At 39.2% G+C, this 21,817-nt stretch overlaps 1 protein-coding gene across 3 annotated transcripts in view; it reads right to left on the reverse strand.

Moving 5' to 3' along the window:
* Positions 1–21,817, reverse strand: part of cdh23 (cadherin related 23) — a 669,485-nt gene that overhangs the window by 440,748 nt on the left and 206,920 nt on the right. For all 3 annotated transcript variants that reach the window (XM_008106631.2, XM_062976257.1, XM_062976258.1), the window contains exons 4-5: positions 5,764–5,906; positions 607–654 (exon numbers count right to left, since the gene is read on the reverse strand). In XM_008106631.2, the coding sequence (XP_008104838.2) occupies positions 607–654; positions 5,764–5,906 (191 nt within the window). The remainder of the gene's footprint in view (positions 1–606; positions 655–5,763; positions 5,907–21,817) is intronic.

The following is a 21,817-nucleotide window of genomic DNA, read 5'->3' on the forward strand; positions in this document are numbered from 1 at the left end:
TTTTTGTGTTTTTGTTTTGTTTTGCTCTTGTGTAAGGATGAAAAACGGTCAGTCCCTGGAGAATCTTTTTGTTGAGGTATCAAAACATGCCAAGTTACCCTTTCTCACAAACAATGAGAATTTTTTTCTAACATTTTCTACACCCCTCTCCAAAAGCATCTCCATTTTCTAATTGTAGAAATCAAATAGCAACCAATTAAATAACTTTACTTGCTGTCCTTTTATTACACCCCATATCAGCTACCTAAAGCTACATTCTGTCTAACCATAGTGCTGTCCCTGTTCACAAAGCTGTCCCTTTTTAGATTACAATAAAATAGTAGGCAAAACATATCTTAGAGATCAGAATTACATAGTTACCTAAAGTTTATAAATGTTCATGTAAATGGAGGGGAAGGAACAGATGGCTGTACTTCCACACCATTTCCTACCCTGCTATGCTCAAGCAAGTTTTGCCTTAAATATCTGCACATTCCCTTTACTATGTCTCAAGTCCGGGGCTACTCCAGGGAGGATGTGGGACCATGACAGCTTTAATCTCTTCCCCAAAGAGCAAGACATCCAGATCAGCCCCATTTTAAAACATGGAACAAATGTCACACTTACCCCTTGGCTGTCGCTGACAGAAAATTCAACTGTAAATTCTGACTTAGTCTGAAAGAAGAAGAAAAGGATATAATTAGGGATGGCACGATGGTAATCTGTTGATAGAAGGCTTTGGACTTGAGCCGAATATAATTACATGCTTTTGTGGCCTGGAAGAAGAGGAATAACAGCAAAACCTCAGTGCAAGATTACAATTCTAGTGATAGTCTTACAGGGATATCAAGGGATTGCAATGAATGAACTAACAGCAAGCCACTACTGAAATTTCTTCGCTGGCAGCACAAAAGTTCTAAGAACTGGGTGAGAGCTCCATGAAAACCAAAGAGAGTGTGGATAAGAACTGTTCAGCTTTCTTAACTGCTCAAACTCTATCCACAGAGTTTTATAGATCTGTATATATTAGTAATGGTATTTGCATTTAAAATGATGGAAGAGCAATCAAAAGTATGTACATGAAGAAAACATTCCTGCAAATAAAGTAGCAAAATGCAGCACTCCTTTAAAACTCATGCTAAAACTTGGAACAGTTTTCCAACATACTGCCATGGAAGTTAACACTGCTACTGGTTCATGCAAAATCTGACCTGTTGTGAATTGCTTGGGGAATTAATTTTGTACAGAAATATAAGCAGGAGGAAGTTGTTTTGTGTGTAAAAATGGTGGGTCTTGCACAAAAACACCATGTGACAAAAAACAACCCTGGAAATGCATGCAAGTTGTCATCCAAAACTGTTGTATCCCAGCCATAGGCTGGCCAGATTCTGGATGAAGATGGAGGAGATTCTGGGGATTCTGGATTTGGGATTCAAGATCAGCAGTCTGAGGCAGAGGTTAGCTCAGACATGCAGTTGCAGGATGAGCTGCTGATTCCAGGAGAAACAGATAACGGTCAAGCTGACATGAGAAATATTGAGGGAGAGACTTCAGCCTTGGAAAATAATGAGGATGACGGTTTAGCTTCTGACCAGGTGCAAGATAACAAGGAGTTATCTAGAGAGGACCGTTTGTCTTGGATGGGTTCCCAGGTCCGTAGAAGTGAGCGTTTGGCGTGCAAACGTGAATCTAGCTGTGGGAAGAGGAATGCATTCCTAAGTTGTTATTAAAGCATGCTTTCACAGACTATTCTTTGTCAGTGCAATTTCATCGCTTCATCTGTGAGGAAGTTCTACCTAACCAGCGTTCTTGGATTTTTTGGGCCTTGTTCTTTGGACTCTTTGCCTTGTGGTTTATCGTGGATTCTGGGACCTTGTTCTTGGATTCTATGGACTAGTTCTTCGCCTTGTGGATTATCTTGGATTCTTGGATCTTGTGCTTTGGACTCTATGGACTAATTCTTTGCCTTATGGATTATTGTTCCTGCTATGCTCTTTGAACCTATGGACTTAGCCCTTTTGGATTAATAGACATTTATGAACTTTGTGAATCTCTTGGACATATTGACTCTTTCACTACAATTTTGAATTACCTTTTGATTGCTTCCTTGATTTACATTCTGCTTTGCTTAATAAAAACTTCAAAAGACTATCTGTGTGTCTGACTGGGTATCTATAGCAAGGTGAACTTAGCCTGAGGTGCGACAAAAACTATAATTTTGGAGAGAGAGAAACACACCAGAAATGCACTTTTTTGTTTTTATGTATGAACAAAATTTTGGAGCATGACTTTTTTTAGACTATGTTTTTGTGGAAACAACCACACTATTTTGTACATGTGTTTCTAGAAAGGGCGTTCCTCATTGGGGGTGTGTGTATTTTTATCACTAAGCTATGGTTTTTATTTTTAAAAGGTATTTGCTCAAAATGCTTCAGTATGTGTGAATATCAGCTCAAAGCTGCAGAGAAATGTTTATTTTCTCCACAGTATGGAAAACATGGAACATATTCATCCTCACATGCATTGACAAATTAATCAAATAGTTACATCTCTACTACATTTAGATTAAAAAGAAAATGAGGGATTTAATGATGATGATAATAATAATAATAATAATAATAATAATAATAATAAATTTATTCTTGTATCCCGCCACCATCTCCCCTAAAAGCAGAGCATAAAATAAAACACAATATAAAATGCAATTAAATTTAAAAAAAGACATATAAGACAACAGCTTAAGACTCAATTGAAACAGAACTCATCTGGCGGTAAGCTACTGTAAACATGGCCAGGATGGAAACAATAGGTGAGAGAATGGGATAAGTGCAAAGGTGCAACCATGGGACGAGGGCATGGGATGTGGTGCAAGACTGCATATCATAGAACAACTAGGGACTAGGCCAGGCATGGCTAAACTAAGGCTCGGGGGCCGGATGCAGCCTCCAGGATGCTCACATCAGGCCCTCCTAATTTACCCTGACCTCTTAGCATAAGGACACAGTGGCCTGCAACAGCTGAGAACCATCTGGGGCGCTCTCAGCCACCACATGTCTCGTCCTTCTCTCAGCATAAGGACAGTGCGAGTGGCCCCATCCTTATGCCAGAAGGACAACCGGAGGATGACCCAGGCCCTCCCGGCTGCACCCGCAATGTGGCCCTAAGGCAAAAAAGCTTGCCCATGCCTGGACTAGGAGTTCTCAAAAGCTTGTTTGAGCATCCAGGTCTTCAGGTCCTTACAGAAGGCAGACAGTGTGGGGGTTTGCCTAATTTCCCTGGGGAGGATGTTCCAAAGCCAGGGAGCTACTACCAAGAAGGCCCTCTCCCTCGTCTCCACCAACTGCACTTGTGACAGTGGAAGGACCGAAAGGAGGGCCTCCCCGGCGGATCTTAGAGCCCACACCAGTTCATAGGGGGGAATGCAAAGATAGGTAGGACCCGTACCATTCCACAGATGAGAAGCAAAACTTCCAATACCTTTTCTTCACACAAGAATGGCTGAAGGGAGAAGATAGTGTGTGAGCTAAAGGGTTTATTTCAGTACAGATATAAAGCTAACTGGTCTCATAATGTCTGGAACCAATAGCTCAAATGAAAGAAATGTCTTGAATAGGATGACTTCATCATATACAGTCTTATCTCCTGTTCTTGATGCTGCTGAAAAAGAGTCTCATGGAGTCCGTCATATGATACAGGGCCCCTTTGGCAGGACTCTGTGGGGCTCTGTTTCAGCAGCATGGAAAAATGAAGCCCAGAGTGCCTTTGGAGGGTTTGGGTGTTACTGAACTCCTAATGGCACAAAGAATGGAAACATGGGGGGGGGGGGGGAGAGAGATGGCAGAAGACAGACCTGGGCAGGAGGGAACAGAGTAGAACAGTTCCCCCATCTATCCCACGCTTTCCCCCTCTTTCCCCCTGCCCATCTGATGAGGTTCTAGTCTGGAATCACTGTACATGGTGTTGAACTGCTAGACCTCTAAATGTGACAGTCTCTCTGTTAGGACTCAAGGCTAACCTTCCCAGAACTGCATTTTCGTCTCTCTTTTATCATGTTCACTGTTTATCTTGGAGGGGATTCCAAAGAGTATTTACCACAACATAGGTTTCCTCCCATGAATGCTGTTAATGCAATCTGAGAAGAGAATACATGGGGTTTAGCTCCTGCCTCGAAGCAATGCCTGCAGCTAGTCTGTGAAGTCAAATGCCAAGGATGAAGGAGACATCATCCATTTGTCTCAGGAAGATGCACTGTCATTACTTTCATTATCTCCCCACTGTTCTCGTTTTACAGCCCTCCCCTACACCAAGTGCAAAAAGGAAAGAGGAAAGTGTTGTTGAAAGATACCTAAAGAGGAAATGGTGTGATATGTGAACATGACAGACTAGGATACAGGTTAGCAAGAGAGAACCCAGGTTAATATTGCATGTTCAATTTTTCAACGTCTCTCTTTCCAGAGAGCACTTATTTTGCATTTAAGAGTTTTGTGAATTCGTTCAGTTTTCCAGTCCATGCTGTTGCACTCAAACTGCCCAATTATGTTGCCTCAGTATAATCTTTGATATATGACTCTCCTATTCCACTTTTCATCTTTTCTTTAATTTTCAGTTTATTTTTCTGAAAGAGGATGTTGTCTTTTCTGTTCTTGTTGTCTATTCCAACATTTATCCTCATATCTTTAGCAACCATCTGTCCCCTAAATAGACTGGTGCTTTTTCTCCAAAATACCACACATGTACCTTTTTTCTTAACCAATCTTACTTTTGTCTGTCTCCATAGAATCATAGAGTTGGAAGAGACCTCATGGGCCATCCAGTTCAACCCCCTGCCAAGAAGCAGGAAAGTCCCATTCAAAGCACCCCCCGACAGATGGCCATCCAGCCTCTGCTTAAAAGCCTCCAAAGAAGGAGCCTCCACCACAGTCCGGGGGAGAGAGTTCCACTGCCGAACAGCCCTCACTGTGAGGAAGTTCTTCCTAATGTTCAGGTGGAATCTCCTTTCCTGTAGTTTGAAGCCATTGTTCCGTGTCTGCAGGGCAGCAGAAAACAAGCTTGCTCCCTCCTCCCTATGACCTCCCCTCACATATTTATACATGACTATTATGTCTCCTCTCAGCCTTCTCTTCTACAGGCTAAACAAGCCCAGCTCTTTAAGCTACTCCCCATGGCACTTGTTCTCCAGACCCTTAATCATTTTAGTTGCCCTCCTCTGAACACTTTCCAGCTTGTCAACATCTCCCTTCAACTGTGGTGCCCAGAATTGGACACAGTATTCCAGGTGTGGTCTGACCAAGGAAGAATAGAGGGGTAACATGATGTCTTCCTAAAAAGAAACCCTCTATAGCAATTTATAAGCAGACATCTTGAAATAGACAGCCTCCCTTATTTATCCCTTTGACTATCTGAATGTATACATGCTGTCCTAGTTGGAAAATAATTTGAGGCTTCATAAACCATGGAATATGAAGCCATGAATGAGAATCACAGCCAAGCGAGCCTCTCTTTCCTCCTCCCATCATGTTCCAGCTTTGGCATGAATATCCTGGTTTATATTAAATCAGAGTGCTTCTCATGTCTGAACCAGGGAATTCATTCCTATTTTTGTGCTTTCTTAGCTGACATGAAGCAGGAATCCCCCAAGCTGGGTTATGGAGAATTCTGTTTGAATAATACCAAGTATTTTAACATAGAATGTGGTGTCTGGTGGCAGGAAAGGAGAGAAGAGAGAAGGAATCTCTTGTCCTTTTTCATATACAATAATATTTGGTACAAAACTGTGCTCATTACCTCTCTGTCCAAGGGCTGTCTGAGCCATACAACTCCAGTCATGCTTTCTACTGCAAAGAATCGGCTGGCTTCCTCACCAACAACTCCAAATACAAGGGGGTCATTGTCTAGGTCACGGGCAAGCAACTGTGTCACTGATGAACCTACAAAAGAAAGAACAAGCCATAGAAGATTATTTATTGGTTTAGTGAAAGCATTATAGTAATCTCTAAGTTCTTATTTAAAAGTAGAAAGAGATGCCCAGTTTTAGAAGGAAAAAAAAATATTCTGTCAAAATTCCATAAAGTAAAGATCTTGGGATTCAGAAGGCATTGAGGTTTCAGAAGGCATTCGACTTTCAGGAATAGGCAGCAGAAAGGATAGTCATATATAACACCCAGCTTCTAACTTTCATAGATTTTTCATTTTATTCTTTGCAGAAATAATAATAAAATAAGCTGTTTATATATAGGTTAATGGAATACAAGGAACTTAGACAGAATTAAATAATGACTATTGAAAGAGACAAGTCTTTGAGAGGCAACAAACTAGACTAATGTTTACAGAAATGCTTCTGGGAGAGAAGTGGAGGTGGGTTTTATGGGAGGTGCTCTCTTTTTTCTGGAAAGCCAAAACCAGCATGGACAAAAAAGCGTCCAGATGGAAGGATAATTTCTATTATTGCATTTGAAATATTCTTTATATTAAAAAAAACTCAAATAAACACAAAAGTTCAATCTACATATGATATCTAGATATCTGTGATTGATCTTCCTGACATTGTTTTGTTTTGCTTTGTTTTAAAGAAAGCATGAGAAGAGCAGGCTTAGAGTTGACACCAAGAGTAAGGCAAATAACCAGGATGTTTTATTTAAAAGGTAGTCTGATTTACAAAAAAGCATACACACTGACATTTGCAAAAGCCACAGAACTTTTGTGAGTGTATCACTGTTCACTGGAAGAGCAATTGGGCAAAAAAATAAAATGAAATGAAATTCAATTAAGACAAATGATAAATGCTACATTTATACCACTAGAGTCAAGTACACAGGTATAGTTTGGGGAAATACATGACCCAGAGCACTACATACAGAAGGACCTTGCAGTTGTTGCTGATCATAAATTGAATGCAAATCAGCAGTGTGATGATATTGCAAAGAATATTGAACACTAAAATAGTGTACATTGGTAGAAGCATAATTTCCAATTCAAGAGAAGTAATATTTCCACTGGAGTACAAAATTCAATTCTGGGTTCCACATTTTAAGAAGGATAAAGTCAAGTTGAGCAGTGAGGTTGATAACAGGTACAGAGAAAAAAAACACAAGATGAACAGTTGAAGGAACTAGGTATATATCAACTGAGTGATAAGAAGTGTGAGGGTGAGATGTCTGAACTCATCAAATAGCCCAAAGAGGAAGGAGCAAGTCAGTTTTCTGCTTCTACAGAGCAAGAAAATGTCAAATGGTTTTAAGTTACAGGAAGATATGTTTGATTGAACCTTAGAAGGAATGTTGTAATAATAAGACCAATTTGGGGATGCTTTGAGAATGTGGTTGGACTCCAAGTCCAGTGAGGTGTATTGTTCCAGCTCTATAATTCTATGATGGCTACAAAAAGGTACCTCATGCCTAATGTCACCCCACTCACCTCCACCTATTATGCTAAAATGTTTTCCAGGAACAGCTCTTAACATCTTGCCCTATCCCTATTGTCTGTGGATATCCTCTTCATTGTTTTTTGTAGGGCATGACTGAAAGACTGGTTCTAGAATACCTATTCTGGTGGATGCAAAAACCCAGCCCAGCTTAGAGCACAAAGGATCTCTCTCGGCAGGTACATTAGCCACTGTGAAATGAATCAGCGATTTCTCCTGGCTGGACAATGTTATAAGGGATTCTGCATATCTTTGAAATGATTTATTATATTTTGGGAGGGTAATGCTCTACGTATTTTGCACAAATTAAAATGTTTGGCAAAATACATTGTTCAGCAAAGTAAGATTTTGTGCAAAAAATGTCTCCCAAATTGCTGATGGTGGTGGAAAAAACCACAGACTTCATTCTTATGAAGTAACTGTAGACAATTTATTTAAACATATCAAGACACTATTTTGTATTGAGAGAAATATAATTTCTGTGTATTCTTTACAAACTACTTTGAGTCTCCTCATGGAGAGAAAAAAAGGGGTATGAATCAATGTAATAATAATAACCCAAAATCTACCTCAAATTTCAATTCCATGAATATGAACTGTGCTGCTTAAATCTTTACTACTCCTTTTTCAGATGCTCATATTATCTATAATAATTAATCATCGCACATGAGACCTTTTTACATAATCCTATCACCATGCTGTTTTTACACCTGCAAGGAAGTAAAATAGGGGAAGTCACAGGGGATGGGGTAGCAGTGAAGCCCCCAGAAAAGTAATGTTGTAGGATGAGGAAGAGTAGCTACAAATGGCATATAAAGAAGAGAACTTTTCTATTGAGTGAGTGAGAGGTCCTAACCCTGGAAGTTGGCCTGACAGACTGGTCAGGCTTGGCAACTGACAGGACTGTGACTGCTATAATTTATTATGATACCCTTTGCTACTAAGCTGACTAATCATGTAGTGAGTCTTGTAGGTTTCATTTTATGCATTATGTTTTTGTTTTTTTAGCTATGCCAAACAGTACAGTCATGTGCATCCATTATTTTGATATACCCAGAATGGGGACAAGAGTGGCATGGAGACAAAATTGGCTGTTGCTTCTTGTCAAGATCTAAAAGCCAATTTTACAATCAATATAGTGCGTGAAATATCCATTGATTCTGCTTCTTTACATTATACCCGTGAGTATACATACCGATATTTACTATACGATCTAGCTCTACATTTGTTGATACCATAAATTTGATAAGACTTAAAAATGTCACCAGACATTTTCCTTTGTTTTTGCTACATCTTAATATAACCAATCGCTTGGAACCCCAAGCCCCACCTTACTTAAGAAGGCAATTGTTTTCTTTGCATTGTTGAAGTTTCCATTACTTCCTCCTCTTTGAGAGTTTTCAAAGTAGCCCAGGCTTCTTTGGTAGCAACCCACTCAGATATTATGCTGTTTTTTCTGTAGTGAACTTAACCTTGTCTTGCTAAGTGAGCAGTTTGTGCAGAAACTGCATTTTTTTGTGACAAAAAGAAAATGCTGTTCATGGGAACACCAAATTAGCTTAAAAGTTTGGTGATGCAACCCTTCCCTCACCCTCACAGCTGAGACAAGTTAGAAAATGTACGTGCTTCTTACTGAATAAAAAGCTGTCAAGCAAGTCATTCAGCAACAGAAAGCAGAAGTAACATCTTCTATTTTTGCTCTGCAGGCCAATACACACACAATTCAGTAATATTTCCCCACTCAGTCATAGGAGCTTTGTTTTCATAGAGGTGAAGGCAAGTTCACACATTTATTCATCCCAAGTGAAGACTGACTAAAAAAATTAATAAAAAGCTTCTGTGTAGCATTGCTCCATTAGTGCAGGGCATAACATATGTAGCAGTTTGACAACATAATTCAGCCCAACCCTTTCTCCATACTATCATCACTCACCCACCTCCAAAGTACTCGATACATGCACAAGCATTATATTGTTATAAAAGAAGGGTCATGTCTCCTGTCCCCATAGTGAGTGTCAAGAGAAAAAGAACAATTTTCCTTATTGTATTTTATTATTATTATTTTATTTACACCCTCTTTTCTCCCAATATTGGGACCAGGCAGCTCACAACTTAATAAATTTAAAAAAATCAAATCAAAAGCATACAAAAAGTAAATATTAAATAAAATTAAATGAGTGCACTTATTTAAACAATTAGTTAAAATACAATTTAAAAATAAAGAGCTGTTAAAGCAATGCAGCATGCCTTAGCTGGTTTTTTAAAATACTTTCTGTGTAAAAAGCCTGTCTGGATAAAAAGGTTTTAACTTCCTGATGGAAGAACAACTTGGAGAGGAGCAGTCTCACCTTCCTGGGAAAAGAGTTTGAGAGTCTAGGGGCAGCTACCTAGGAAGGCCTCCTCTTGCATCCCCACACCATATTTACCATGGTGGTGAGAAGAATCTATCTATCTATCTATCTATCTATCTATCTATCTATCTATCTATCTATCTATCTATCTATATGTGTGTGTGTGTGTGTGTGTGTGTTCTGACCATTTCTGCCTTAAAGTAAACAGTGAAACTAAACACCCCAAACCCACTAAACTTGGCCACAAAAGACATGGTAATCCCCGCTGTGTTTAGACATCAATAAAACCAGAAAAATAAAGTCCTAATTAGAGGGAAAGGAATAATTGTTTTTTTCCCATTGTTGCCAGTTAGAAGGCTAAGCTCCACCCACTTTGTCTCCTAGCAACCCACTCAGCCATTTAATGGCACCCAGGGGCGCTTCAATCAGGCCTCTTCCACACTGCCTATAAAATACAGATTATCTGATTTGAACTGGATTATATGGCAGTGTAGACTCCACACTGCTATATAATCCACTTCAGTGTGCATTTTATATAGCTGTGTAGAAAGAGCCTCATTTAATCCAGTTCTAAGCAGATAATATAAAATTATAAATATACAGTAAAGTCTCACTTATCCAACATAAACACCCCGGCAGAACGTTGGATAAGCGAATATGTTGGATAATAAGAAGGGATTAAGGAAAAGTCTATTAAACGTCAAATTACGTTATGATTTTACAAATTAAGCACCAAAATATCATGTTATACAACAAATTTGACAGAAAAAGTAGTTCAATGCGCGGTAATGCTATGTAGTAATTACTGTATTTACTAATTTAGCACCAAAACATCACAATGTATTGAAAACATTGACTACAAAACATTGACTACTAAAAGGCCGACTGCGTTGGATAATCCAGAACATTGGATAAGCGAATGTTGGATCAGTGAGATTCTACTGTAATATGAAATAATTACTGTGGTATAATAATACAGAACAATATAATCTCTAAAACTAGGGCAGTAAATAAAGAGCAACACTCAGAAAGCAGGAAAATTCCAGAAAGGAAACAATCAGGGACAGCTAACACTTCCCAACAAAGGATTCTCCCAGGCAGGAAGCAAACAGGCTTTGAAGCTGCAAGGCCATTAAATGCTAATCAAGGTAGCTAATTGTAGCATTCATACCTGCCACACTGAGACTATTAATTGCTATTCAAACTGGCCAACCAAGGATTCTGCAAGGTAGAAAGTGGCCAGGCTTGCAAGCAGCAAGGCTATTCAGTGCTATTCAACCTGGCCAACCAAGATTTCCCCTAGATAGAAAACCTCCAAGCTCTGAAGCCATGAGGCTACTCCGTCCCATTCAACTCCGTCCGAACGTATCTTCCCCTATGAGCCCACAAGAACCTTAAGATCTTCTGGAGAGGCCCTGCTCTCGGTCCCACCTGCCTCACAGGCACGGCGGGAGGGGACGAGAGACAGGGCCTTTTCGGTGGTGGCTCTCCGGCTGTGGAATTCCCTCCCCAGTGACATTCGGCAGGCCCCATCCCTTTTGGAGTTCAGAAAAAAACTGAAGACCTGGCTATGTACGCAGGCATTTGAAGAATAAGCATGTGTTGGCTTCGACTCGGTCTGAATTACGGCTCTTGTATAACGTCTGGTGGATGAATGGCATAAGCACTTTGCATTGTTTTAAACTTTGTATATTGTATTTTATGACTATTTTATAACTATTTTATGATTGTTTTAACTATTTTAATCATTTTAGTTTAGTTTATATCAGTGTAACGGCATCAATTGCCACTTGTAAGCCGCCCTGAGTCCCCTCGGGTGAGAAGGGCGGGGTATAAATAATTGAAATAAATAAATTCAACCTGGCCTAGCAAGGATACCCTATGTAGAAAGCGACCAGACTTTTAAGCTGCAAGACTATTCAGTGAAGTTCATAGAATCATAGAATAGTAGAGTTGGAAAAGACCTCACTGGCCATCCAGTCCAACCCCCTGCAAGAAGCAGGAAATCAAGCTGGCCAAACAAGGATTCCCCTACTAAGGAAGTAGACAGGCTTCAAAGCGGCTCTTTGATTGAGGGTGATACTCCAGCTATTCCAGAAAACAGCTAGGCTTTGAGGCTGCAAGGCTATTCACTGCTATTCCACCTGGCCAACAAATGATTCCCATAAGCCACAGCAACGCATGGCCAGGCAAAGCTAGTGCCATATAAAATCCTACTTATCTGCTTTGAACTGAATTATATGGAAGTGTAGACTTATATAATCCAGTTCTAAACAGATAATGTAGTTATTTGCTTGGAAAGTGCAGAAGGGGCCCAAGATAAGGACTTCTCCTGAAAATTTCAGAGCCCATGAAGCATCATACAGGTAGATAAGATCTGTGAAATAAGCTGAACCTGAGCCATATAGACCTTCAAAAGTCATAATCATCACTTTTAATTGTGCCTGGAAACAAACTGTCAGCCAACGAAGCTGCTTTGGCAGGGGCATACTCTAGTCTTCGTAACTTGCCCCAGTTAACATTCTGTTTGCAATTCATTGGCCCAATTGAAACTTTGGAACACTATTCAAATACAGCCCCAGGTGGAGCTTATTACAATATTCAAATGGGATGTAACTATGACATGTACCACAGTAGCCAAATTTGGGCTCTCAATAAGCTTTAAATGAGCAAAGGCACTCTTGGCCACTGTAGAAACTTGGGCCTCCAGGTTCAAAATACATCTAGACTGCAAAACTTATTCCTCTGGTTGTGTATAACTCTGTCTAACACAGGTTAACAGTCCTAAAACATGGAGAAAATTGAAGTGACCTAGAACGCTTCTGCCTCAGTTCGCTCATGAAGCTCCATGCCGCTCATCAAACAATGTAGGGCTATTTACGGTTGGGCAAACTGGGGTGGCAGCATGGGGGGACACTGCCAGAGCCAACACAGAACAACAGAGCTTTGTTAGAGCAGTGACGCTTCCCCAGGTGGGATGGTGAAGCATCAGCTGATTGCCACAGCACAGGGATTTCCCTCCTACTGCTATGATTCGTCACGGAGGCTGGAGAACACTGTGCTGGACCTCATCCATATGATGAGGTCCTTAATGCCTATTCCCTGGTCTGCCTTCTAAGGCCCCATCTACACTGCCATATAAAATCCAGATTTCTGCTTTGAACTGGATTATATGGCAATGTAGACTCATATAATCCAGTACAAAGCAAAAAATCTGGATGATTTGCTTTGATGATCTGGATTATATGGCAGTGTAGATCCATCCAGAATGACTACGAACAGCTCTGTGCTGTCTGGATTAAGTTTCAATTTGTTTTACCTCATCCCTTTCATTACTGATGATAGACACTGGTTTTGGAACACTATCCTTTATTTCATCTGGTAACTTTATACACTCCCACTACAAAAAAATGTTCCATACATATATGGATTTCAGTAGTCTCCACTCTTTTTTGTTTTTTTATTACAGTAGAGTCTCACTTATCCAACACTCGCTTATCCAACGTTCTGGATTATCCAACGCATTTTTGTAGTCAATGTTTTCAATATATCGTGATATTTTGGTGCTAAATTCATATATGCAGTAATTACTACATAGCATTACTGCGTATTGAACTACTTTTTCTGCTAAATTTGTTGTCTAACATGATGTTTTGGTGCTTAATTTGTAAAATCATAACCTAATTTGATGTTTAATAGGCTTTTCCTTAATGCCTCCTTATTATCCAACATATTCGCTTATCCAACATTCTGCCAGCCCGTTTATGTTGGATAAGTGAGATTCTACTGTATATAAAAAGTAGTCTCCACTCAAGGCAAGTACATTTTAATCAGTTTTTAGCATCTGTTAAAAAACATAGGAAAAAGGTATAGTTCTGAGAAAACAGGTGGTTTTAGGTTGCCTGACAATGGATTGAATCTACAGGAGTCGCTCTGGATGGCAGAGTCATTTATTGCAAAACTAAGAACAACTCCAGTGGGCATCTTAGTCTGGACTAGCATTTCCTTTGTTGATTTCCAATTTGTTCTTTAGCCTCTGAAACAAGGTACTGGGTCAACTAACAGTAGTAGTGACAGATGAAACATTTTTCTCCCCCTCAAGCAGCATCCCCCTAATGCTTTGAACCAAAACACTGTAATGTCTTTCAGCATGCTCACTTTCCCCTAATAGAAGCAATAAGGCACAACAGAAAACACAGATGTTGCTATATAGCAATGTCTTAAGTCATGCAAGAGTCCTTCACCCAGTAGAATTTGTGCACAATAGGGAGAGGAATAGATGTAGACAGCTTGCGGAACAATTATATTAAAAACAGAACACCCTAAAAGCTTAGGAACTGAACACCCGTGGATAAAAGAAGAATATTAGGTCTACTATACTATCACTAGCTGTCACCAAACCTATAATTCTATCACTTTTATCCATTTATCATCAATTATCTACTGCCAGATATCATCAATTTAGCATTAAAAAGAAACCTGCACAGCACTCAAACATAATTACAACTGACCTTTCCTGAAATAATTCCTCTCAGGTTTTTAACTTTACATTTAAGATGAAAAAGTTGGCAATTTCCTATTTATGTCAGAATTCACGGTACTTTGAGAATAAAGTATCTGCATACATTTGTTTTCTTCCATGCCTCTCAAAAGTGGTCGAAATGCAAAATACAGGGCATTGTTCCTCTGCCTTCAATCCTAGTCATTCAGATATTAACTAAGGTAAGAAACAGATACAGTCCATGCATGCCATAAACTTTTGATGAAACAACTTGCTTCTCATCATAGCATCTTCTGAACAGAAACAGAAAAATGAAAACAAAGTGCTCCTTTAGGGAAGGGGAGTGAGTTGATATACTAAAATTTCAAAAGGAAATATCACGAAGTTGTGTTTTTACAAGATCAAAAAAACCTTAGAACAATTACAAAGAAATGTTAACACACCGAGAAACTTGTGATGTGACATTAGTCCTCTAGATTCAGATAGCTATATTTTTTTCCATTTGTTGTTGCTATATGTTTTAAGGCCATTTCCAACTTGTCGCAACCCTAAGGCAAACCTATCACAGGATTTTTTTGGGATTTTCTTGTTTGGAGAGACTTTGCCTTTGCCATCCTCTGAGGCTGGAAGAGTTCAGCTTGCCCAGTCACTCATTGAGTGTCCATGACTGAGCAGTATTTCAAACCCTGCTCTCCACAGTCACAATCCAATGCCCAAAGCATTGCACTATGTTGGCTATAGTCCTATAATATTAGTGATATGAAGGCAGAGGTACTTATGTCATGATTCAGATTCTGCATTCACGAGCTTCATGAGAGATAAAATCAAGATTTTACTCTGTCACTATGTATCTATGCAGATCTGTAATGCTTTCCTCATTACAGTATATTGAGATGAGACTTATACAGTACAGCCTTTCAGATCTTGCTAGACTTCAATTCCCATCAATCCAAATTAACATAGCCAATGGGCAGAAATTTAGGGAATTGCATTTCAATAACATCTGGAAGGCTGGACTATTTATTGCTTGTCCTCCAATATGTGAAGTCTCTGATTCTCGACTACCTTATATGATTTTCCTTTTGGTTAGAAATGGCAGATAATAAAACAGTTTTATAAGAAAAGAGAGCCAAATGCCAACAAGGGAGAAAAGCATTATGGAAATGAACAAGAAGAATCATGATAAACTGCATAGCCTGTTGCATGGCACAAGTGAGTGAAAAGAAACCCAATGAGATAAGCAGCATAAGAAGGAGAAGTCAGGAGGGGAAATTGAATTAATATGTCTTGATGAAATATGATTTCTGCAATGGTAAGAAAGGCCAAGTTTGACAGTGGCATTTCATTGTATAAAATATGTACTTCACATATCAAATCAACATTATAGACCTTAATGACCAGTAGGCAAAAGTGCTTACAAGTTGCTTCTTTTAGACATCCAAAGGCAATCCTGCCATGGCATTTTCTTGTTCAGAGAGGTCTGTCATTGCCTTCCTTTCAGGATGAGAGAATGTGACCTGACCAAGGTCATCCAGTGGTGTCCCATGGCTGAGCAGGGACTCAAGACTTCATTACATGAGTAATTTTCAGTGTTGTATGATGTTTTGCCCCAGTTGAGCCATGGAGGCAGGCTCCCTTCCAGTGTGGCTCCATGGCTCAGCTGGGGCAGAAGCATCCTATGACGCTGCCCCGGGAACTTCAGCTTCCTGTGTTCCACTTGACACCATGGGGCCAGTGCAGGGGGAAGCCGCATGGTGACACTTCCCAACATATGATGGGGAAGTGTCGCTGCCAGAGGGTCAGAGCATAGAATGCCAGGATTGCCCCACTGCAATGCCAATTTGCCACAAAGTCCGGTAAATCGATCTGGAGGACCTCATCAATGTGATGTGATGAGGTCCTCAAACTATAGTCTCTTGGAATTGTAGGAATTCAGCATCCAAAGTGGTATCCGGGAAGAAAGCTATTTCAGGTTAAATTGTATTTCATACTTATGATTAATTTTAATGAGAATGTAGCTAGTACAGCTCATAGAAGCCATTGCTTCATCATTATATTTTAAACTAGATATCAGGACTAGGAAACATGGTCATGATTTCTGATGGCCCCTGCAAGTACAGCCAATGAAAAGTGAGAATATTTCAGTCTAAGAGCTACAAATCTTTATCCAGTCCAACCCAATGCCATACTGGAATGCACAATTAAAGAACTCCTGGAAAGAGACAATCACTTCAGAGGCAAACTATTTTATTGAAAACGAGAAATTACAGTAAGAAACATATTCCAAGTACTTAGGTTGCATCCATTGGGTTTGTTTCATCTTATACATGACACCCTTCAGATATTTGCTTAGTTGCCTTCTTAATAATAAAACACAGAATAAAAAAATTTGACTCGAAAAGGGGGGATTTACATTTGCTGTATAATGCTTAAAAATCAATCTAGGTTATAATTATAGTGAAAGGCTTTTGTAAACATTAAATTGAAGATAATGAGGAAAATTTGTATTACAAAGCAAAATACAGCACTAAGAAAATTAAAATCATGGATTTTAAATAATTTTTGAAAAGAGGACAAAGAAACAGGTTGATCCCACACAAAAAAGAGATTTGTTGTTGTGTGCCTTCAAATTGTTTCCTACTTACAGTATGTCCCTAAATCAAATCTATCACTAGGTTTTCTTGGTAAATTTTGTTCTGAGGGGTTTACCTTTGCTTTCCAAAGTTCTAACTGAATGCTCAAACCACTGCAGCACATTACCTCTCTGTTCTAGTACATATGTCCTATAAAATATTTGTTTTCCTAATATATTAGTGGATTCTTCCATTGTATGTGTCAAACATTAAAAAGGCAATGTGTGAAAATGGCAACCAAGAACAAAAACAGCAACTATGGCCATTGTGATTCTTTGTAAACTGAGGACTCAGAAACCTTTATCTATGCCTTTGAGTAAAAGATGAAAAACTGGTTAACTGCAACACAAGTTCTGCAAGTTTTCTACAAGGAGATTTATATAGAAAAGATGTGCCAAAGACAAAAAAGAAGACCTCATCTACTTTGATTTGTATCAATGCTGAAGGAAAAACCTCTTTTTCTGTCCCCTGAAGGCAGCAAAACAGGTGGAGGCAGAATCACGAAGTGTAGAGAGGAAATGGATAAAAATGCACAGCATCAATTGCTATCAAAGCTTGGGAAGCCCTCTGGAATTCTGGTCAAGGTCAGAGCATGTGACATACGTAAAGCCCCTTTATTGCCAGAGGCCATTTCTCAGCCCAGGGAAAGCAAGGAGTGAAGCTGGGCGTGAATGTGGAAGCTCCCCCCACATCTGATCCATATCCATGGGATAGAAAGATCAGGAAAGGTTACAATTCAGTGGAGACAAATATTCAAAACACTACTTGCATCTAACGCACCAAGTTTGCTAATTCTACCCCATGTAGAAATCTCTCTTCTTGCATACAGAGTAATTATGGTGCAGATTTTGTTTGTTTCTGTTTGCTTTTTTGCTCTTATTCTTAATTATTGCAAACTGCCCAAATCACTTTAAAACAAGCAAGATATTGTCTAACAATAGATGACATTTTGTACATGCTAGTTCTCATCTCGCTGGCATATTGCCCTGTCATTCATGGTAGACAGTTTATGAAATTAAGGCTTAAGATTTAATGAAACATGAAAGAACACTAGTGCAGGTTTAAGGTTTCCTATAAATGTTGTGACTTTGAAAATGCAGAAATTGCAATTGATGTCACTTCCAACAAAAGCTCATAATATAAAACTAGTTCTCACAGATTTTTTTAAAAAAGCTACCACTGGGTTGTACCACTTCCATGGCTGGCATGTATTCATAGACTTTTAAACTCCTTTGAAGAAATACAAATAAAATCCTCTATATCGGAAGTGAATGTTAGAGGAAAAGGTGAGTCTTAAACGTGACGTCTAATATTCTAAGGATTCAAGGGTACATTATCTTTTTAGTGTAGAGAAACATTCAATCATGTGATTCCTTAACTGCAATGTGATGCTGCAATACTCTACAAAGGAAGGGTTATTACACCAATGACAGCAAACACAATTGATAAATGTTTGCAAATCTAACATACCAGAAAAGATTGTATACAGGAATTTTGTTCCCAACTATCATGCTCATTCCTGTGTCTTTGTGAATTCTGATATGCAGTACTTTCCCCACATTTTGCCATACCCTAAAGTCAAAGAACTGAGCTTGTTTAGGTTTAGTTCATTCAACACATATGAGGCAATAGGCTACAAACACAACTGACAATATAATGAATAGCGATACATTGACATGCATGATACATTCACATTAAAATGCATGCAACAAATTCACATTTAAGACAAGAACAATTTGCAGTGGAGGAGCTTGAAATGCCTAGATAAGTGTTATTGGGGGAATAGTAATTACCATTTTTATGTATATTTGCATATCCCCCCTTTCACAGGAAGCCTGTACCCCCTAACCCTGCAACTGTTGAGTTTGAACTACAGTATGTGCTTATGACAAGGATTGTTTAAGACAGGCCATGATAGTAAAAATGGTATGTAACTAAGATTCATTTGTAATCTAGATGGGGCATAAACATAATTTATCACACCCAAGTGCTAAAAAGTCTTTATGGAACCATGTGATATGCTTGTAGCTGCATCTCTATTTTCTCATCTGTAACACAATGCTATTAATATTGTCCTCCCTCCAAGAGGTATTGTGCAGTTTAATTCATTAATATTTGTTGAGCACATGAGATCCCCTGAATGTAGGTTGCTGTATCAGTGATTATTTGGTGATTCATTAGGAGATGAATAACCTCTTAGATGACCCACAAAGGGACTGAATGGTGTATGGGGTGCTATTGAAGCTTTTTTGTTTGCTAAATTAGTCCTCAGCTTTCCCCCCTGTTTCTTTAATTGGGCTTGGGAGAATAAACAAACAAGCAATTGAACATCAGTAATAAAATTAAGGAACACTTTTTCTTCTCTTACAATCCTTTATCAACTTGTTGCAAAACAATTTCAGGATTATTATGTCTGATTTGTATTTTAGAGTAAACTGCTTCCAGTGGGGCATGCAAATGATGTGGTTGGGACAAGGCATAATTAAGTAATTTTCAAGCCGATATTGGGAACATGAGAAAAACAGAATTAAACCTGGTAGGTTCCCAGTATTTGTGCTATGCCTTGCCAGTTATAGGGCTTTCTTCAGTTTTCCAATCACAGAGATTAGGGACCTCATCTCACTCAGGTCCAAATCCATGGGGCAGTGCGGAGGATTCACCATGCAACATGGTGAATCTGTGGGACAGCGGGGAGGGGGGGGACCACTGCCTCACACCCCGCATTGCCCACTACACCTCTTACCTCATCCCATGATAGGAAGCGTCACTGCCCAGCTTTCCCCCACTCTTCTCTATGGAACACAGGTAAGTGCGCACACTCTTGTTTCCTTCTAAGCTCAGAACCTACAGCTGCTCAATAAACTAGGAGCATGCTTAACTCAGATATTGATCCAAGATCCCATGATAAAAAATGACACCAAGATGTTGAAAACTGTGCCCAATAGACAAAACATTTCAAAACAGTAAATTTAGTGAGCTGCAGAAGTTCTTCCTCTTCCATTTTTCTCACCTGCAGACACTCTTAGGGTACACTTTCCAATTTTCCTAAAACTGATGGTAAGTAGGTGCTCACTTATAAAAAATATATAACAGACTATTTGAGTGGGAGGTCTTAAATAGCTGGAGGGGTGCTGAAGGTATAAATAAGCCAAATATTGCATAAGAGTCTCACAATATCTCTGGGCCTCTAATCTCTATGCACAACAAGATGACTCACAAGGAAGATTCCAGAAGTAGAGAAAGCAGAAAAAAGGCTGAATAATAGAAGTCTGGATAATAAGGAATTGTGGACATGATTTTAGGTTTTGACAGAAATTGTTATAATAAAAACAATTGAGAGCAAAAGTCAATGAGAGTAGGGAAGTCATCACATGGAGGCCAAGAAGCTGGAGGACAGCAGAGGAAACCCTAAGGCAGTGTACCACTTCATCCTCTTACCATGGTTGATTGTGGGATCCCTTCCCATGATGTTTTTCTGCTTCCCCAGCTTCCTCCTGCATCCCCTCCGGGTTCCTCTATGAGGAGCTGAGTGTACACCCAACTCTTCAGGGGTCCATGTCTCTGTGCTGCCAGCACAGAGCTCCATTTAATGGGCTCCAGCAGACTTGGTGCCAGTAGCGTACTGGCAGCGCTGAGAAGCGTCAAGAAGTGAATTCTCAGCCTCCATGTGATGAGGTCAATTATAGCCTTCCCAAACTGTGTACCCTCCAGATATACTGGGTAATATCTCTCACCTCCCTAGCCAGGAAGAGAATAGGGTGGGAGGTAGAAGACTACGTACTAGAGGTAAAATAACTTTTCTAATGCTGGTCTGTTTGGGATCAGGAGAAGTATTCTGGAAAAAATCCTTGCACTTTTCCCTGCGTCTGCAACAACCACTCTGAGAAAAAGTTTTGTGACTGCCAATCAGTTAGGACATTGGTCTTCACCCTTTTCAGTTGCAGAAGCAGAGACCATTTTACTTCAAACATGCCTTAAGAACACACTCCTTAATTTTCAATCATAATTTGGATGGCTGCAATATTGCTATTGTGATTAACCTTAGGGTAGGCTACAGCTCAGTAGTGGTTCTGCAAGATAACAAACATTATGACTAAGCTATTCTATCTACTATCCCCAACAGATAGTCTCATATTATGACTAACCAGGGGTGTCATCTTACACCCTAATATATCAGACCCTGGATGTGGGAAAGAAGGAACTAAATTAATACTAAAGTTTACTAAAATATTTCGAACACATGCCTCCCCAAATAGCTTGACATGCACAAACATTATCTTGGGCATGATCTTAGTAATACACAATCGTTCTCAGTCCAAAAAATATAACAAATACAAACACTGATAGCCAAACACAAGAAATGCTGTTATTGTTTTTTTGTTTTTTTTTTAAGAGAGATACAAAGGTTTGACTACTTGCACGTTTTATGTGCACTGAGGAGTTTTATTTAAGGGAGAGACTGGTGGATCTGATGTCATTGAGTGATGAATCCAAGACAAACTGAGTATCTTTTATCTAGAATTTAAAAATCTTAAATACTTCAAAAACCAAAATTATCCACATGGATCACTAAGATAGTGACACACTCAGTGAATTTCACTGAAAAATGAATTTCTGGCTCAGACTTAGGTCCTTATATCTGATTATGTACATGTATGCAAATCCGGGTATTCTGAAATCCAAAAGAATAAAATCAGAAATCCAAAACACTTATGGTTTCAGACATTTCGGATAAGGGATATTCAGCCTAAATATATTTTAACAGCACTATCAAAAGTGCTGAATTCTAGCCCTATACTAAATCCAGAACCTTGGATAGTGCTTATAAAATTATAAAATTAAAACTGAAAATGGCTTCACTGTCACACTGTCATAAAAGCCACCAGAAGCCCTTGGCAGGAGAGCAATACTTTTCAGATACTTAAAGATATTA

The sequence above is a fragment of the Anolis carolinensis genome, chromosome 3, assembly GCF_035594765.1.
Source record: "Anolis carolinensis isolate JA03-04 chromosome 3, rAnoCar3.1.pri, whole genome shotgun sequence".
NCBI classification, from domain to species: Eukaryota; Metazoa; Chordata; class Lepidosauria; order Squamata; family Dactyloidae; genus Anolis; species Anolis carolinensis.